This window comes from Anolis carolinensis, chromosome 1 (genome assembly GCF_035594765.1).
Source record: "Anolis carolinensis isolate JA03-04 chromosome 1, rAnoCar3.1.pri, whole genome shotgun sequence".
NCBI lineage: Eukaryota > Metazoa > Chordata > Lepidosauria > Squamata > Dactyloidae > Anolis > Anolis carolinensis.
In genome coordinates, this window is record NC_085841.1 from 286,553,576 (window position 1) to 286,571,791 (window position 18,216).

An 18,216-nucleotide genomic window follows, 5' to 3' on the forward strand; every position below is an offset into this window, starting at 1 on the left:
GTGTAGCTCCAGGATATATCCCAGTTTTATGACAGCATGACAGTTTAGAGAAAAATCTTTTGCCTTCCCTATTCTTTTATCACTAACCTAACTCTGCTCTGGCTTCCAAAATAAAAGAAAGTAGGGTATATATGGTCAAGTTTTAAAATCAGTACTAGGCCTTAGATCAATAACAATACTGCTCTAAGATCACTTCGTACTAGTAGCCCTAGTGATATCTTTAACATCTTGCCCAAAATGCACTACAAATAAGATTTGTGCAGTGTGCATAGGAATTTGTTCATTTTTTTCAAACTATAATTTGTCCGTCCACACACACACACACATACAATCTGAGGGGCTGTGAACCGGACCTCTGCTTAAAAAAGTTTGAGGACCCCTGGACTATGGCCTATTCTAAGTACACAGCTATGCAGTAGCACTAACCTGAAACTTTCGAGGACTGGAAAAGTTTTGTAGTGGCTAGCATACAATACGATGAGGCATGCTCTGATTTGTCTGTGCTGAGTTCAGCTCAGAAACCTAACAACTGCTACGAATATGCTTGGCATAATATAGGAACAATTCTCACAGTAGTGGAAACGTGGTTTACTTGAATGTTTTCCCAGCTGAAATGCTCATTTAGTACGATAAATAGGATTCTTATCTGTAAGTCTAACAGCACAATCTGCTATTGACTTGACTAGGGTTAACTTCCAAGGGAGTGTGTACAGAATTGTAGCCTAAGGCATGTAAACTCCTGCTCTGTTTCTGTCACAAAATAACTGAAGCCTATATAATCTGCCCATCTGGTCCAATGAAGCTGGTTTGCATACTGGGAGACAAACTGAGAAAACCCCATGTCCTCATTCTATCATCAGTATATATTTGGCTGTGCATCAGGCTCCACCTGATCAGCCTAAACTGTAACTTAACATATAATTTTTTATTAAAGAATTCAGGTGTATATAAAATAACAAGTACTTTACAAAAAAACAAGAAAGCAAAACAAGGAATTCTGATAAAAGCAGTTTTAAAAAAAGAATCTTACTAAATAAAGCATCAGGAAAATGCGCTGCGCCTGTCTTACATACAGTATGTCGATGTTCTTAAGGGCAAGTATACATATGGATGTTATTCAATTAATGCAACTTGTTAGCTGATCTCTCGAAGTAATGATCTGATACTTCAATGTGCAAAAAATGAGTTAACCAGCACGAAGTAATTACTGTAAAACCATCAACATTCTACTGAAATTTGTATCTGACAACGTACAGCAATGGGCACAGTATATTACTTCTATTGTTTCCACTGTTCTGTAGTTCTTGCTAACAAGAAGAACCAATTAGAAATTATGGAAACTGTAGCACAATACTATTTGTAGGGTCAAAGTCTCCTCATCCTCCACAGAATTACCTTTTGTCTCTTGAGTGTTTTTGCCTCTCACTAATATCTAAAAAGAAACTGAGAAAACAGCAATTTCAGCAGTGAATGGAATTTCAGAGCTTTCTACCCAGAATTATCTTTTCTAACTTATTCAAGACAAAATCATGCAAACAGCTATTGTCCTGCTCACTTGACGCAAGGCATGGTTACTTCTGCATGCCTCATCATATTGTATGCTAGCCACTACAAAACTTTTCCAGTCCTCGAAAGTTTCAGGTTAGTGCTACCGCATAGCTGTGTACTTAGAATAGGCCATAGTCCAGGGGTCCTCAAACTTTTTTAAGCAGAGGTCCGGTTCACAGCCCCTCAGATTGTATGTGTGTGTGTGTGTGGACGGACGAATTATAGTTTGAAAAAAATGAACAAATTCCTATGCACACTGCACAAATCTTATTTGTAGTGCAAATTAAAAAAAAACCAAAAAAAAAAAAACACATGAAAGAACCAAACAGCATTTAAAATGAAAAACCATGTTAACAAACATAAACTTACCAGTATTTCAATGGGAAGTGTGGACCTGCTTTTGATTGATAACATATTAGAGTTAAATAGGATGGTTGTTGTTGTTTGTCTTCAAGTCATTTGAGACTTTGGGTGACCCTAAGTCTAAAGTTTAGGGTGGGGGCCAGGTAAATGACCTTGGAGGGCTGCATTTAGCATGCGGGTCTTAGTTTAGGGACCCCCTGGTCTAAGCAGTGAAAGATGCCACACCGCAGAATGGCAGCATGACTCTCTCTCTTCCTTGAATTATAAGCTACGCATTCTGTCTGTAATTCTTTCATTTCCTTAAAATTAAAATAAACAACAACAACATTGTTATTATTATTATTATAATTGACTGCTTAAAACTGATACTTTGGTATTGGGAATTATAATGTTCCTCCAATTGATAGAAAATCTAGCAACACTTGTCACATTTATGAGAAGAATGTATAAATGAAATTATAAACGGGTATTTACAGATTGATCAGCTTGTGTAGAAGCCTATAATATATAGCTATGTTTCTTCCTTGTGTTTTTTTTATTTTTGGGGAGGACATTATCATATGCAATAAAGATCTCTTCTGAATGTGAATAAATACCTAAAATTATTAAAAATCAGACAAGGTAGCAACTTATGATGTCCAAGAGAAAGAACTGTCAGACATACTGGTACTTTGCGACTGTCTATCCTGCCCTTTGGAAACTCTCAGGAATATGACATCTGCTAAATATTTAGTGACATTTCCCAGCCTTAATAAAACAGATAACACTCTCCTCCCCTATACTTAAAGAGATCAGGCACAACAACATTCCAGAGCTCCTTTGTGGGTCAAGGGGATAGATAATGGATGAATATGATGGGGAGAGTAACAGGTTTGGAAAAAAGTACTGGAAAAGCAGACTGGAGGGCAGGAGTGGAGGAAGGAGTAGATGGACAAAGGCAGAGAAAACAATTCAATGAATCATTTTCAAATTGCTTTCTGTGTCATCCTGGCTTCTCCTCAAAAGAAAGCACCAATAAAAAGTACCGGTAGATGCTTTTAATGTAGCTCTGTCTAGAAGAAATTCCTTCAAGAGACTCCATTTCCAGAAAAGGAGATTTATTCTCCTCTCCTTTATCTTGTTATTATTTAATAAAGGGGAGCTTATAACATCATGTGTATGCATGTATTTTCATGAACACAATATAGAAATATACCACATAAAATATGGCACACTAGCTTTTTAAAAATTGGCACACTGGTTTCCAGGCTATTGTAGTTATTTAGTGTTTGTAAAACACATAATATGAAGATTATCACACCAAAAAAATCAGAGGGTATACAGAACTCTGATGTATCCAAGTCCCACCCCCAGTAGCCATATTTGTGTTATGGTGGGAGATATGTGTGTATGTGTGTGTGTGGGGGGGGGGAGCCTTAGACTACTGAGGTCTCGGGTCCCTCCCCATTCTGCTGTTTCTCTTCTTTGGATCTTTGGTCTACCCTCCCACCTCTGGGCTGAATATGAATGCTTCCCATTGTCAAATTGTGTATTAAACAGGTTATCACTGGGAGAAATTGGGTTGAAAAAAAAGGAAAGTATGGTGAGGACCTTTGGTACCTAGTTGGTGTAGGACTGGAATCTGGAATTTGGAAACACTCCTGCATGTAATAAAACCAAAGGAGTAGGAAAAGAGACTTCCTTGGGGATGACCTCAGGGTTCATGTTCTTTCTAAGGTTAAGCAGCTTGAGGGTAGCCATCATAGAGTTAGTCATTCTAGAAAGGGTAAGGCCTGAAAGCAACCCTGCTCCTGCACCGTTGCTCCTCCTGTATTATGCACATCACATAGAAATCTTAAGTAGGCGACAGTTAATATAAATAGGAACAATTTTTGTGTGTGGTCTCTTTATTCCATTGATTCATCAGCTATTCAAACATGATGACTTTCAATTATTGGCTGACATCTTTCATGTCATGGAATGCTTGAAAAAAAGAAGAAGAGTAATCTCTGAAGTCAAAAGGCATAGAACTTGAAAGATCTGTGTGTGGTTGGCAGGAAATGAACCTTCATTGCAAGAGAAGGGCACTACAGTTATTTTTCTAACTTGCATTTTTAAAAAAAGTGAGGAGGTGCAAGCCAAAACCTAATGTAATAGGCTCCTTTCTTCCATTTCCAGAAATGGATGAGTAAGTGTCATACTTTAGGAATGACACCAACTATGCACTTTGTAAATATTAACCTTTCCCTTAGTCATCGTAATAATTTTATCTGAGATACCGATGGGGAAAAACACTGTTATTTTAAAAATGTTTTGAAGGCACTTTGAAAATCAATTTCAGGCAGCATTTCAAAAAAGTAGAATGCTTCTTAGGAGGTTTTACAATCAATATAGAAAACGGTGACAACACATTCCAGCTCTCATGCAATACTGGTTCATTTGGTCCAACTTAAAGTGAATATAATTTTTAAATTGACTAAGGATATACACCAAAACCCCAGAAATTCACACAGAAAGCACTATTCATTCCTCTACCACCAGTACTGTTTCCATAGCTACCTCCAAACAACAACAGAACCATCTCACTTCCCTCGCTAGATTTCTCTCCATCCACACCCAGCTTTCTCAAATTTACTCATCTTGAGAAAAACAGAGAATACTTATTTCTCCTTAACCAAGCTAGTATAGTAAACCATTCACCAATCACATCTTACTTTGATCCTAAACTTGTTCATTTTGTGGACATATGGACAGTGCCAGAATCACAGTTTGGAGAGATCAAAACAGAATCTGAGTCAACAGGAAAACAGCATGTGGTGTCTGGTTTATACATGTATGCTTTTAAACTGGGCCTAAGTAGCCTAAATCACCAGACTATGTTTGATTTTGGGTGTTAAGTATGATCAGCACCGGTTAATACTTAGGTGGGAGATCACAAGTGTATATTAGGTGATTAGTTCATTTTGGGATAGTTTTAAATAAAACCAAAATAAAAAATAATATTACATTTTAACTGTATTTTAACTTCATAGTCATGACAGAAATATTTAATTTTAAAAACATTGTATTTGCCCTGCTTTTAAATTTTATAGGGTTGTATAATGTTATTGTTAACTGCCTTGAATCCCTGTGGGGAGTAAGGTGGGATAGAAATAATAAAGACGACGACAACAACAACAACAACAACAAGCCACTCACTAAAGAATTTGATGTGAGTGCCTAGCTATTGCAGACATCTCTGCTGACATCAGAATAGGGCTTCTGCATGGCCTGCATGAAGAAGGGACTGTGTTCCCGCTCCTTTTTTCATGATTAAATGAGTGCCTTATTGTTACAATGGCAGAAGAACTGCTAGTCATTTGAGTGCCTCTGCCACTCACATGACCAGGAAAAGGATCTCCCAACTCCTTCATGTAGTTCAGATGTCAGCAACAGGTAGGACCTTGCAAAGTACTCAATGCAGTTATGACATGAGAATATATGTTTCATCCCAAAATACTACTGTACTTACTGGCCTTGTGAACAGTGACCCTGGAAGCTCCTGGGCACATGTACATTGCATTGGACTAAGCCCTAAATTTCACCAGAACTACAGGGTGGGACAAAAGTCATGAAGCGGTCCTATATATACTGTATATGATACTGTAGAATTGGATGCCATTAACAAGATACAATTTTTCACACATAATGTGAATTTCTTTCCTGGATATACTGTATATGATGCTATGGTACTGTAAATTAAAAACAAAAAAAAGAAATATTAAATACTGAAACCCCTTCATGACTTTTGGCCCACCCTACCAAACTACCTTTTTTCAGAAACATGTTCCTTTAGCACAACAATCTAAGAATGGTAAAAGTCCTGAGTATTCTTTGCATACCTCTGATAACAGGCCTCAAGGATGTTATCAAAGTGTAGTCCAAAGCAATCCCTAAACTATGATACTCTGTCTCCAAGGTGAATGCAGGGGCTGAACCCCTTATTTTCCTGATCAGCTGTAATACCAGACCAGGAGCACATCTATCTTGACTGGATTACATTTCAGAGCTCTTATCCAATACAGTTTATTCCACATATAGATCCAAAATATACAGTATTCTTGGCATGCTGGAAATGAGAGACAAGACTGGGTGGTATCTACATATTGCTAACTCCAATCCCTCAGATCTTCCATATGAACTTTCCCACCAGTTCTTTCAAGCAACCACTTATTTTTCCTAGGCTCCTAACATTCCTTGACTATGTAAATGCCCATAATTGCCTGGGCAAATATTAATATGAATTTGGGTGGATACAGATTCAAACAACAAAACTTTCCACAACTGAATCAGTATTTTTCCAAATAGAATGAATAGAGGAATTGTTGGGATACCCCATAGTATACTAACATTCTCCATCCAAATACCTTGGGAATACCTGAATGTAGGGCAAAGTGACTCTACGAAATAACATTTCCTCAGATTTTCACATTAACATACCTTCCCAGGGGGGATAGCAACCCAAATGCCAGTGTGAGGCTATCCATATTAGGAAGTTATTGCTTCATTGGCTATTACTGCATATTTCTATGAAGACAAATGTGTGGTATTTCTTCTGGCACTGTAAAACTGTACTCAAATACCCACAACTGTCAGTTTGGGAGGTGAAGTGAATAGTTCCTTTAACTAAGACTAAAATCTTATGCACATTTACTGGAGTATAAACCATACTGAACACAACTGGACCTGTTTCTGAGCAAGCATGCATAGAATTCCACTATATTTTATATATGTGTTTGTATGTGTGTTTACTATTAATTAGTTTTGGATTGATGTCATACACCTTCAATTCATTTTAGAATTAAGGTAGCCCCAAAGTGAACCTTTCATAGGTGTTTCTTGGCAAGATTTGTTCAGAGAGAATTTGTATTTGTCTTGCACTGACTCTGAGAGAGTGACTTGCCCAAGATCACTCAGTGGGTTTCCGTGCCCGAGTGTGGTTTTGAATCTGGCTTCCAGAGTCACAGTCTGATGCTTGAAACTGCTACACCACACTGGTTTCCAATTAGTGCCACACATATTATCCTTAGTTGTCATAGGTTGTAGTGGATTTCATTGATAATTTCTAATTGATGTTTTGAGCTTTATAAAAGTAAAGGTTTCCCCTGACATTAAGCCCAGTCATGTCTGACTCTGTGGTTGGTTTTCATCTCCATTTCTAAGCCGAAGAACTGGCATTGAAGAGCCTCCAAGGTCATGTGGCTGGCATGACTGTATGGAGCCCCGTTACTTTCCCACCGGAGTGGTACTTATTGATCTATTCACATTTGCATGTTTTCAAACTGCTAGGTTGGCAGAAGCTGGGCCTAACAGCACCCGCTCCCTGGATTCAAATTGCCAACCTTCTGGTCAGCAAGTTCAGCAGCTCAGCGATTTAATCTGTTTTACCAACAGGGGGCTTTTTATTTACTATTAACATGAAAACAAAGGAACTGGCACTTGACTATGCCTTCACCTTAGAGGTAAAGGTTTCCCCTGACGTTAAGTCCAGTCATGTCTGACTCTGGGGGTTGGTGCTCATCTCCATTTCTAAGCCGAAGAGCCGGCATTGTTCGTAGACACCTCCAAGGTCATGTGGCCGGCATGACTGCATGGAGTGCCGTTACCTTCCCGCCGGAGGGGTACCTATTGATCTACTCACATTAGCATGTTTTCAAACTGCTAGGTTGGCAGAAGCTGGAGCAACAGCGGGCGCTCACTCCGCTCCCGGGATTTGAACCTGGGACCTTTCAGTCTGCAAGTTCAGCAGCTCAGTGCTTTAACACACTTCGCCACTGGGGCTCATTCACCTTAGGATACTTCAAATCACCAATTTGCATTTTAAATCTTGCACTGTTTATCTTAACACTCATATATGACGGCCCATGGGAGGGTCACTCAGTGGAGAAGGAGATCAATGAGGGTACTTGCAGGTTCTTCTGGGTGGACAGGTAAGTCTGCATATTGCAGACAACTCTAAGCAATATCTAAGCAGTGATTAACAGTACCCCATAACTGAAACAGAATGATTTAACAGCAATTAGCCCAATAAAGGCATTTCTACGCTGCTCTGTAACGTAATGCTGATTTAGTTTGATCATGCTGTTCATAAAAAGCGTAAATCAAATCCTGGTCTAGATAGCTAATGGGTCTTCTGGCTGGAGCATTATAGGAGTTGTCCAAAAATTAACTTTTCCAAGCTTTAGTTTAAGAACAGTAGACTCTTCAACACCATAACTGTGGCTCCTAATCAATGTACTCAATCCATTCAGGAACAGCATGAGCACCCAGAATGGCGTGGAAACACTCAGATCAAAAGATTCCAAAGAATCCACTGGCATCATACCCATTTTGCCCCAAACCCCAATGCACTCTGCCCTAAAGAATAATAGTTATTCACATCATAAATTGTGGTATTCTGATTAAGGATATTGCAAGCATCAATTCAAAAGCAGAAGTAGTATCTAATCTAGTGTACATATAACTATGCCACCCATGATTGCAAGGGAAAGAAATTTACAGCAGTCAAGGGGAAGTTCAACCTGCTATTTATTTGCTGGTAATTTTTTGGGATAAGTTGTACACTGAGAGGGTCTGAGTTCTGTATCAAAAGATATACGTTATACATGATTAATCGCAAAGAAAAATCCACCCAAAGTTACATTTTGAGCTAGGACTTCTGTGTAATATTCTGTGGCAAAAAGAACAACTGATACATCATATGTTATTGGCTTTCATGAGGTACCTTACTGGGGCTAGGATGCACACAATCGTGCTTTTACAACAGCCCCAATAGTTACGGTATGTTTCTGGATCTAATTTAAAGTACTGACTGAGATTTATACCAACATAAATAACATGGGTTCAGGTATCTTAAGAAACAATTTCTTTCATCATACGAGCTTGCCCATATTTTTAGTCACTGAATGCTCTTTTTGGTCCTACCACTATCACAAATAGGGGCCACGGTGGCACAATGGGTTAAAACACTAAACCACTAAGCTGCTGGACTTGCAAACTGGAAGGTTGGCTGTTCGAATCTGCAGGACAGGGTGAGCTCTTGCTGTTAACCCCAGCTTCTGAAAACCTAGCAATTCGAAAACATGCAAATGTGAGTACATCAAGAGGTATCGCCTCGGTGGGAAGGTAAATGCCACTCCATGCAATCATGCCAGCCAAATGACCTAGGAGGTGTCTCTGGACAACACAAGTTCTTTGGCTTTGAAATGGAGATGAGCACCACCTCCCAGAGCAGAGAGGAGCAGCACCACTCCCCAGAGCTGGAAGGGGAAACCTTTACTTTTGTTTGTTGTTTCTAAGCATTTAGTGTTTGCTTTGTGCCTGTGTTTGTTTATTATTATCTGGTGATTGTTTTGAGGCTCTGCAACTTGCACTATAAAAACACTTTATAAAAACCCCTTCCTTGCTGCCCTTCCAATAGCAGATGAACATGTTTTTGTTGTGACACAACTTTGGTAACTGACTCCTTTAGGTGAGAGGATTTTAATGTAATTTATTGCCCGTATTTGTGGGATTTTTAATAATGTGAATTTAAATTACTTTTACTACTGACCATTTCATTATATTTAAATTTCTTTATAGTTTTAATGATGTAGACTTTCTTTGAGAGCCAGTGTGGTATAGCAGTTTGAGTGTTTTGACCATGACTCTGAAGACCAGAATTCAAATTCGTGCTTAGCCATGGAAACCCAGTGGGCAACCTTCAGTAACACACACTCTCAGCTAGGGCTGCCATAAAGCATAAACAATTTGAAGGCACAGGGCAACAAGAAGACATATATCTGCTTTAATTTTTTAAGTCACATTGTACCCCAGGGCTGGGAATAGTACAGCAAAAGCAAGCAAATAAACATTATAACAGACTACATCTTCAGATGTATGTCCTGATAATATAGCTCCTTCTCTATCACATGCCTGCCTTGATATTAAAATCCAGAGAAGACTCCCCCTTGATTCTATTGAGCTTCCTAGGGAATCAACATGCAACCTACATGAGGTTGTTTTGAGAAGGCACCTTGAGATATAATTTTTTACAAGCTTTTTTCAATGCCAGCAGAAGACTTGCATAGACATTTGATTAAATTGGTGTTGCTATTTTGTACACAGTTTTAAAGTATGTATATCCTATCTCTGTTAATGTTTTATTATCAAATATGAGAAGACTGAATGTGTTTTACTGCTATTTGTACTATTTATTGTATTAATCATATTGTTTGACATTATTTTAGTATGGAAAAATAATTATTAATTCTAAAATAATGCTATCATCAGTATTGGCTGCTTCTGCGAGCTTCACTGTATTTTTTACATATACAGCCACAAATTACTTTTTGCATTCTATTGCCATTTAAGTCTAGCTTATACATTTTCCCTTTCCATTAACTTGCAGATAAACCTGCCAAGTCATGATTAAATTCCATCATTCTTTTGAAGTCGATGCCACAACAAATGAATTAGTCTTCAAAGTACAAGAAGACTGCTACTTCGTGTGCAGTTCACACATTTTAAATGCGATCAGATATCTTCTACTTCCTGTTTTGCACTAAGAAGCTTAAATTGCCAACTTTTGCCTAAATTCTGTTCCTTACAGCAAAATCCAAATGCTTTCTCTTTTCTTGCACCTACTTTCAGTTTCCAGCTTCTGCCCTCTTCTCTCCTCCAGTCACTTTCCCCATGGGAAAAGTCCAGTCAAAACTGTTTTTCTTTTCATGTCTGCAAATGTCTTTTATCTTTGGACATCTACTTCTTTTGCATGTAGACACATTACAGGTTAACTGCCCCATATAACACAGATGAACCAAATCATATTTTGGAAAATCCCTTGATCTACACTTTTTGTGTTAATCTTATTTTGAAGTGCTCCCAGTATTTCTGGAAAAGAGCACCCTTGAGGAAATTAGCAAGAATCCATTCTAGTATTGACATAAACTAACTGAATGGCTAGACTCTGCTAGAGGCTATTAGTCTGGCTGGATATTCATTACCAGAAAGGAGAAACTGTAGGCGGCCCTAGCCTATCCAAGCCAAGAAGGGGGGGGGGGGGGGGGGTGAGGCCTCAAGATGTTGCTTGCCTATCTGATAACAATCAGAAGAATGAGCCACTAGTAACAGTTGTGGACAGACAGGTCAAAGTCCAGATGACACCAATACAAGAGATCTTACTATCATCCCATTGTGCCCCTTTGAGGCAGTAATACATCTTCCTATGCTTCACTGTTAGGCCTAGCATGCAAACATTGCTAAACTAGGCCTTGAACTAAAGCAAGAGGCCTCCTTTTAATCACAAGGCATCTTCAAGAATTCTGCTCTTGACAATGGAAATTTTCCAGAATTTGTGTGGTTCTTTCTACACACTTTAAGTGCAATGCCATTGCTTTTCAGATTCCTTTGAGGGTTGCTTCAATATGCACTATCTGTACTGAAAGGATGGAAGCCTCTCTTTAAAGGAATTGTATGACTCAGGTATAGACTATAATGTGGTGGTCCTACATAGGTGATATATGTGGTATGTTTTGTTCTGACAGAACATTTCTCACCCACAAAGCAAATTTTACACAAACCCAATTACAACTGCATTGAGCTCAGAAGTCAGTGAAAACTTGTATCATTTTATTAAAAAGATACAAATATCCACCACTCAGTAACATAGATTATAATTTTCACTGTCTGCTTTGCCTGCACGTTTCTGAAACAATAACATTTGCAGAACAGTCTGTCCAATGAAGTACAGTAGCAAGGCCATCTTCCCAAAGATTCACACATTGTATAAAATAATCACTCTGCTTTTGTTTACAGTTTGAAAACTGTCTTTTTACATAGAAAGAAATTAAGGCCAGTTATTGACCTAAGAAGTGACCATCAGACCCTCCAAAGTTTTCCAGCATGCAGTAATGCCTAACAGCAATTAGCAGAAAGAAATATAAATCCCCTGTTTTCCCAGATGCAACAGCGCAGAGGCTCCTAGAGAAGTTCAATATTCTAAGAAAAGGGTGGACTGGGTGGCCCTACCCAGGAAGGAAACAGCTGAGAACTCAAGGGAAGCATGTTATTTTCTCATGAGAAGATATGTCTCACTAGAAAAGGCAATGGGGTTTGGTTCAAGGGACAGCTTGTGGAAATCCATGGATGCTCAAATCCTAGTAAATACAATTGCACAGTAAAACACTATCTCTACTAACATGGCAAAATCAAGATTTGCTTTTGTGGATTTAAGAAGTAGGTATTCAATCTGTGAGTGATTGGAATCATAGATACAAATACAGAGGACTAATTGTAATGCTTGATAAAGCAGAAGACAGTAGAAAATGAGGAAGGCCACAATCCTGAGAGATACATTCATTCAAGGAAGCCAAAGCCCTGAGTCTGCAAGACTTGAGTTGAGCACTTGGAGGTCTCTTGTTCATGAGGTCACCGTAAGTCAAACTTGACTTGTCAGCAGTTAAGAAAAAAAATGACCTCACAACCTCAGAGGATACCTGCCATAGATGTGGGTGAAACGTCAGGAGATAATGCTTCTGTAACATGGCCATGCAGCCTGGAAAACCCACAACAACCCAGTGATTCTGACCATGAAAGCCTTTGACAACATGAGTTTTAAACATTTTGATCAAATGTAGAGCAGCGACTTTGACATCTTCATTTTCTTTCTTCTCTGGTTTTATTTTTAAAATTTGTACCTGATGAAGAACTTTGTGCATTTGGGGGTTGGCTCGATACAAGTAGGGTTGTCTTGTAGGTTTAGGATGTTCTAACATCAGTTATCCATGAAACAACTGCATTTTCACCTATGAAAGTATCAAGCCACATCATACAGATGCAATGGGCCATTATTTATCTGGTAATTGTGGAAAGGACAGCATGAGCCAGTTTCAAAAAGCTTGCACCCCTTGGACACCTCTATTCACTGTAGAACAGTGCTTTCCAACTTTTTTTTATCAAGGACCACTTGACCAGGGACCACTCTCCGACATTAGTACCAAACATTTTTGGTCAACTTTAGATTCGGTTTGGTTATTTGGGGTGCTGATTCAGAAAACTGCATCAGCTCTAGTTTCTAATACAGACCATATGCCATCCAGTAGTTGCCATCTGCTTGCCCACAGAAAACCATATTTAACAATCTAGATCTGATGTGATCTATCCAATGCAATTTTCTGAATTTGCACCCCAAATAACTCCAAGAACAGGCCTAAAAACAAAGACACCAAGAAAAAAAATGGTTGATCTTTTGTTATTATCTGTAGTATCTGGAGCCCCAATGGCGAAGTGCGTTAAAGCACTGAGCTGTTGAACTTGCAGACCAAAAGGTCCCAGGTTCAAATCCCGGGAGTGGCTTGAGTGGCCGCTGTTAGCTCCAGCTCCTGCCAACCTAGCAGTTCGAAAACATGCCAATGTGAGTAGATCAATAGGTACCGCTCCGGCGGAAAGGTAACGGCGCTCCATGCAGTCATGCCGGCCACATAACCTTGGAGGTGTCTACGGACAACGCCGGCTCTTCAGCTTAGAAATGGAGATGAGCACTAACCCCCAGACTCAGACATGACTAGACTTAACGTCAGGGGAAACCTTTACCTATAGCAGTAACGATGAGGCCGCAGACCACATTTTAGTTCATGCGGACCACTGGTGATCCATGGACTACAGGTTGGGAACTACTGCTATAAAATGAAAAGTTTGACATCACTTGAACTACCCTTGCTCAATGCTACAGAATCCTGGAGTTGTAGTTTGATAGGGTCTTTAGCCTTCCAGGCCCAAGAGCAGTGATTCTCAACCTGTGGGTCTCCAGATGTTTTGGCCTTCAACAACTGGGAAACTGGCTGGGATTTCTGGGAGTTGTAGGCCCAAACACCTGGGGACCCGCAGGTTGAGCACCACTGCCCAAGAGTGTGGGTGCCTCACCAGAGGACGCCTCCCAGGATTCCACAGCATTCAAACGGGGCAGTTCCAGTGGTGAACTATACGGGAGAAAGGGATTTGGCGCGGCCTCGCCCCACGCCCAAGGGACAGGCCCCGGACTCCTGGAGGGAGGGAGCCGCCCTCCTTTCCTGGCCGCCAGGGAATTCCTCGCTCCCGCTGGAGCCCCGACGACAGGCCCACCCTGCCTTCCCGCCTGGAAAGAAGTGATCCCGAGGCGGCGTTTCCCCGAGTCCAGCGCGGCACGAAGCAAGCCGGGCCAATGCGCCATTGCTCAGCCTCACCCGGCGGAATAGCCGCCGGCCCCGTTAGGAGAGCTAGCCAAGGCGGGGGGCGGGGGGGGGGAGCCCCGGGAATCCCCTCCGGCGGGCCCTGCCTCCCTCCCTCCCTCCCCTCTCCTCGGGGGCCCACCCCGCTCCGTTTGGCATACCGTCATTGGCCGGACCCATCTCGATGAGGGTCTCGTCGTTCTCCCGCTTCCCCACTCGGTTCATGACTGCTCCGGGGAGGAGAGCAGGGAGCCTCCCGAAGCAGACCCCGGCGGAGGACGCGGCCAGACTGAGAGGGAAAAAGAAGGGGCAAGAAGGCACCGCCCCCTCCTCCCCCTCCTCTCTCCTTTTCCCCGCCTCCTGCCGCTTATCTCTGGAATCCCGGGGAGAAGAAGGAGGACTGAATTAGCCAGACCCGGCCAAGAGGAGGAGAGGGGGAGGGAAGAGGAGGGAGGCGTGGCTTCAGCCCTCGGGGGCGGGGCCTGTCGCTCCAGAGCTGGGCAGCAGGAGGGGGAAGGAAGGGGGGGCCTTTGGGTGAGTCAGGGTCTGCGCGCGCTGCCAAGGCTCGCTCTCGGGTTGCTCACGCGGATTGCGTCACGCAAGGCGAGCAAAGGGGCGAGAGAGGAAAGAGGCGCCCTGGAGCCCCCCCTCTCTTCCCCGCCCCTTTCCTGCTGAGGCTTCGGGTGCTGATGCAGCTCCTTGGGTGGGGCTTCCCGGCGGCTGGCTCACGCCCACGGGCTGGAGCCCATGAGGCGGTGTTTCCCCTCGCGTTCTCCCTCCTCCTCCGCCTTTCCAAAGAGAAGCGATCCCATTTTCACTCTTGCCGTTCCCCTTTCCCTATCCTCGTAAGTAATTATCGTTACTGTAACTGTGGCTACTAGTAACTGTATGCAAACAGGTCTCGGGACTAACTAGGGGAAAGAAGTTGGCATAAGCTTAAGCATAAGCTTCCTTAGACTTGACGCAGTGCTGTGGAATCATGGAGCTGCAGTTTCATAAGGTCCTCTGCCTTCTCTGCCCAAAGGCGAAGGTGCTTCATCAAAGGGCAACTCCCAGGGTTCCCTAGCATTGAGCCATGGCAGTGGAAGTGGTTCAAACTTCTCTACAGTAGACGCCCCCCCCCCCCCCCCCAAACTCGGCTTCATCATGTCTAGGAAAGCTTATGCTACCATTTTCCCCCTCTCATTCTTAAAAGTGCTACAAAATCTCTTTGCTTACTGATCCAGGATACCATCTATATCAAGTTCGGGCAAACTTGGGCCTTCCAGGGGTTTTGGACGCCAATTCCCACAATTCCTAACAGCCTCAGCCCCCTTTCTTTTCCCCTCAGCCCTATAAGCTAATGCAGCGTATCTCCACAGGCAGGTTCTTACACCTCCACATAGAGAACATGCAATCAAAGGGCAGAAATGGCTGAGGGGGAAAAGAAAAAGGCCTGAGGCTGTTAGGAAGTGTGGAAGTTGAAGTCCAAAATACCTGGAGGGCCCAAGTTTGCCCATGCTTAATCTATGTCTTTGAATATTATTATTGGCTGGAAAGAAGTTTGACAGATAGCACAAACTATTAAAACAACAAATAAATGGGCCCCAGAGCAAATCAAGCCTGAATTCTTTTTAGAAGCTGTCCTACTTTGGCCATATCATGAAAAGACAAGACTTAAAATAATAATAATAATAATAATAATAATAATAATAATAATAAAACTTTATTTCTACTCCTCCCTATCTCCCCAAAGGGACTCAGGGCTGATTCCAATATACAATGGCAAACCAGCAACCTTCAGATGAGCAACCCAACCTTCAGGTCAGCAGTTCACAAGGGTTTAACCCATTACACCACCACGGCCTTCATAAAAACAGACAAATACTTACTAGAAAAGATTATAATGCTTGGTAAAGTGGAGGGAAGGTGGAAAAATAGAAACTGACATTCCAGATGATAGGATTCAATCCTGGAAGCTATAGCCTTGAGTCTGCAAGATCTGAGCAGGGCTGCTGAAGACAGGGTGACTTGGAGGCAGGCATGTAGCTGGGGGGGGGGGGGGCTTGAGGGGCTTCAGCCCCCCCCCCCCCTGAAATTCTCAGGGTGATCTGCAAGAAGGCCTTACTGGTATGTTTTGTTAATGAAAGTAAATAAATAACATTTATTATTTAAACTGTTATCTTTATTCATATCATGATCTGATCACGATGCTCAATATATCCCATATGCATGGGGGTATTGGGATAAGGATACAAAAAGTTTGCTAGGGTAGATCCTCTCGCACTCAGACTCAGCCCCACCCCCCTTGGAATCAAAGTCCTGGCTACGGGCCTGCTTGGAAGTGTCTCATTCATGGGATGCCCTAAATTGTTGACATGACAGCAGTTAACAACAATCTGTGTCGAAACTTTGGGAAGGTGTGAGGAGGAATGTCAACCTGATATCCCTTTTCAGGCCAGTTTACCTCACAGGAGAAGGGAACCATGTATGCTGCTGTGTATTTGAAGGGAAGATAGAACCGTAATACAAGGAAGGCTCCCTCCAAAAGGTTTTCTATTCTCAAAAGGGCCCCATCTTCAAAATTGGTTTCTACCCACACCCAGGAGCACTGACTGTATACTTTCACAAATGTGGAGTGGGTGGGGATGTTGTTTTGCAAAACAAATGGCAAGCTATTGTAAATCAGTCTGTGCATGTTTCACAAGAGTAGAAAGGCCTGTATCACCATAGGGCAGGGTCATGATTGGCACGCTTCTCGAACATCTTACATTCCACCCCAAACTGTGGCAATATGCTTTATATCTGAGCATCTATTATCACTCTGCACTAGATCAGAAAAAGTGAGGTTATGTCTATGAAAGCTCAGGCAGTTAGTTTTAAAGGTTCTGCTACATTCCTTTCCCCTTCCAGCTCCCTTCCTTCTTTTTCAGAGAAGAATGATGTGTGCGTAATCTCCATAGATTTTATCTAATGAATAAAAAGAAAGAGGAAGGAAAATCTCAGCACATTCTTCAACAGATGGGACTCCAGTGATGTCCACTTCATAAGCCAGCCAATACAAGTCAACATGTACACACAGCAAGATTTCATTACTCTTTAGAGGGGACACCATAATAAATGTGTAGCAGTTTCAAGATACAAGAAGACTCTTTGCTACTTTTAGTACTCTGTGTGAAGCAAGCCCTAATGGCTTTCCCACACTATGGACTTGTTTGTACTTTCCAGAACTTTAATGCAAACATAAAACTCACTTTGGTTATCTTTTGCTTCCTCTTTTGCACTTAAAAGCAATCAAGAAGTTTAATTTTGTACTTTGCAGATTAATTTCAGGTGAACATGTGTGAATCAAATCATGGTTTGATGAGCCTTTTTGTCTACAGAGACTCTACATTCTTTCTGATAATCAATGTAGATGCATTTCTTTTGAAGTTCTCTAAGCATTTCTAGAAAAAAGAACCCTTGGGGAAATTAACAAGATGCCATTCTAATGTTGACATAAACTAACTGGAAGGCTAGAGGCAGTTTATCTGAATTGAGTAGGGCAGAGCAATCTACACGCATGCAAAATTATCACTCAAATAGACTGTTTTATAATATTGAAAAAAATCACTGTGCTAGTCTGTATACCATAAAAAGGAATCCAGCAGTATCTTTGAGACTAATTAGGTAATGTTTTCCCTCTTAAGTGTCAGAATCAGCGTCGTATAGTGGTTTGAGTATTGGACTAGGACTCGCGAGATCAGGACCCAAATCCTTTCTTGGTCATGAAAACTCACTCAGTGGGAAAGTCACATTCTCTCAGCCTCAGAGGAAGACAATGGCAAACCTTCTCTAAACAAATTTGGCCATTAATCCCCGGTAACAGGTTTGCTTAAAGTTGACATAAGCCTACTATCTGTATAAGGCCAACATGATGTAGTAGTTTGCATATTGGACTGTGACTCGAGGTAACAAGTTAAAATCCCACACTGTGTGACTTTGGGGGAAGTCACACTCTCTCAACCTCAGATGAAGGCAAAGGCAGACCGCATGTGAACATATCTTGCCACAAAATCCACCATAACCCAGAGCTTGATGAAATATAGGAGTAACGCTTCCAGCATTCCCACACTGGCTGGGT

General features: G+C 41.5%; 1 protein-coding gene across 8 annotated transcripts in view; it reads right to left on the reverse strand.

Annotated features, from left to right (window-relative positions):
* The window catches only part of ano5 (anoctamin 5), a 75,401-nt gene extending 60,843 nt beyond the window's left edge, over window positions 1-14,558 (reverse strand). For 4 of the 8 annotated variants that reach the window (XM_062967790.1, XM_062967789.1, XM_062967788.1 and 1 more), the window contains exon 1: window positions 14,276-14,556. In XM_062967790.1, coding sequence (XP_062823860.1) covers window positions 14,276-14,339 — 64 coding nt within the window. In that variant the 5' untranslated portion in view covers window positions 14,340-14,556. Of the gene's footprint in view, window positions 1-14,275 lie in introns of all 8 variants that reach the window. The other 4 variants (XM_062967786.1, XM_062967785.1, XM_062967783.1 and 1 more) reach the window with 3 other exon arrangements.
* Window positions 14,559-18,216: the final 3,658 nt, after the last annotated feature.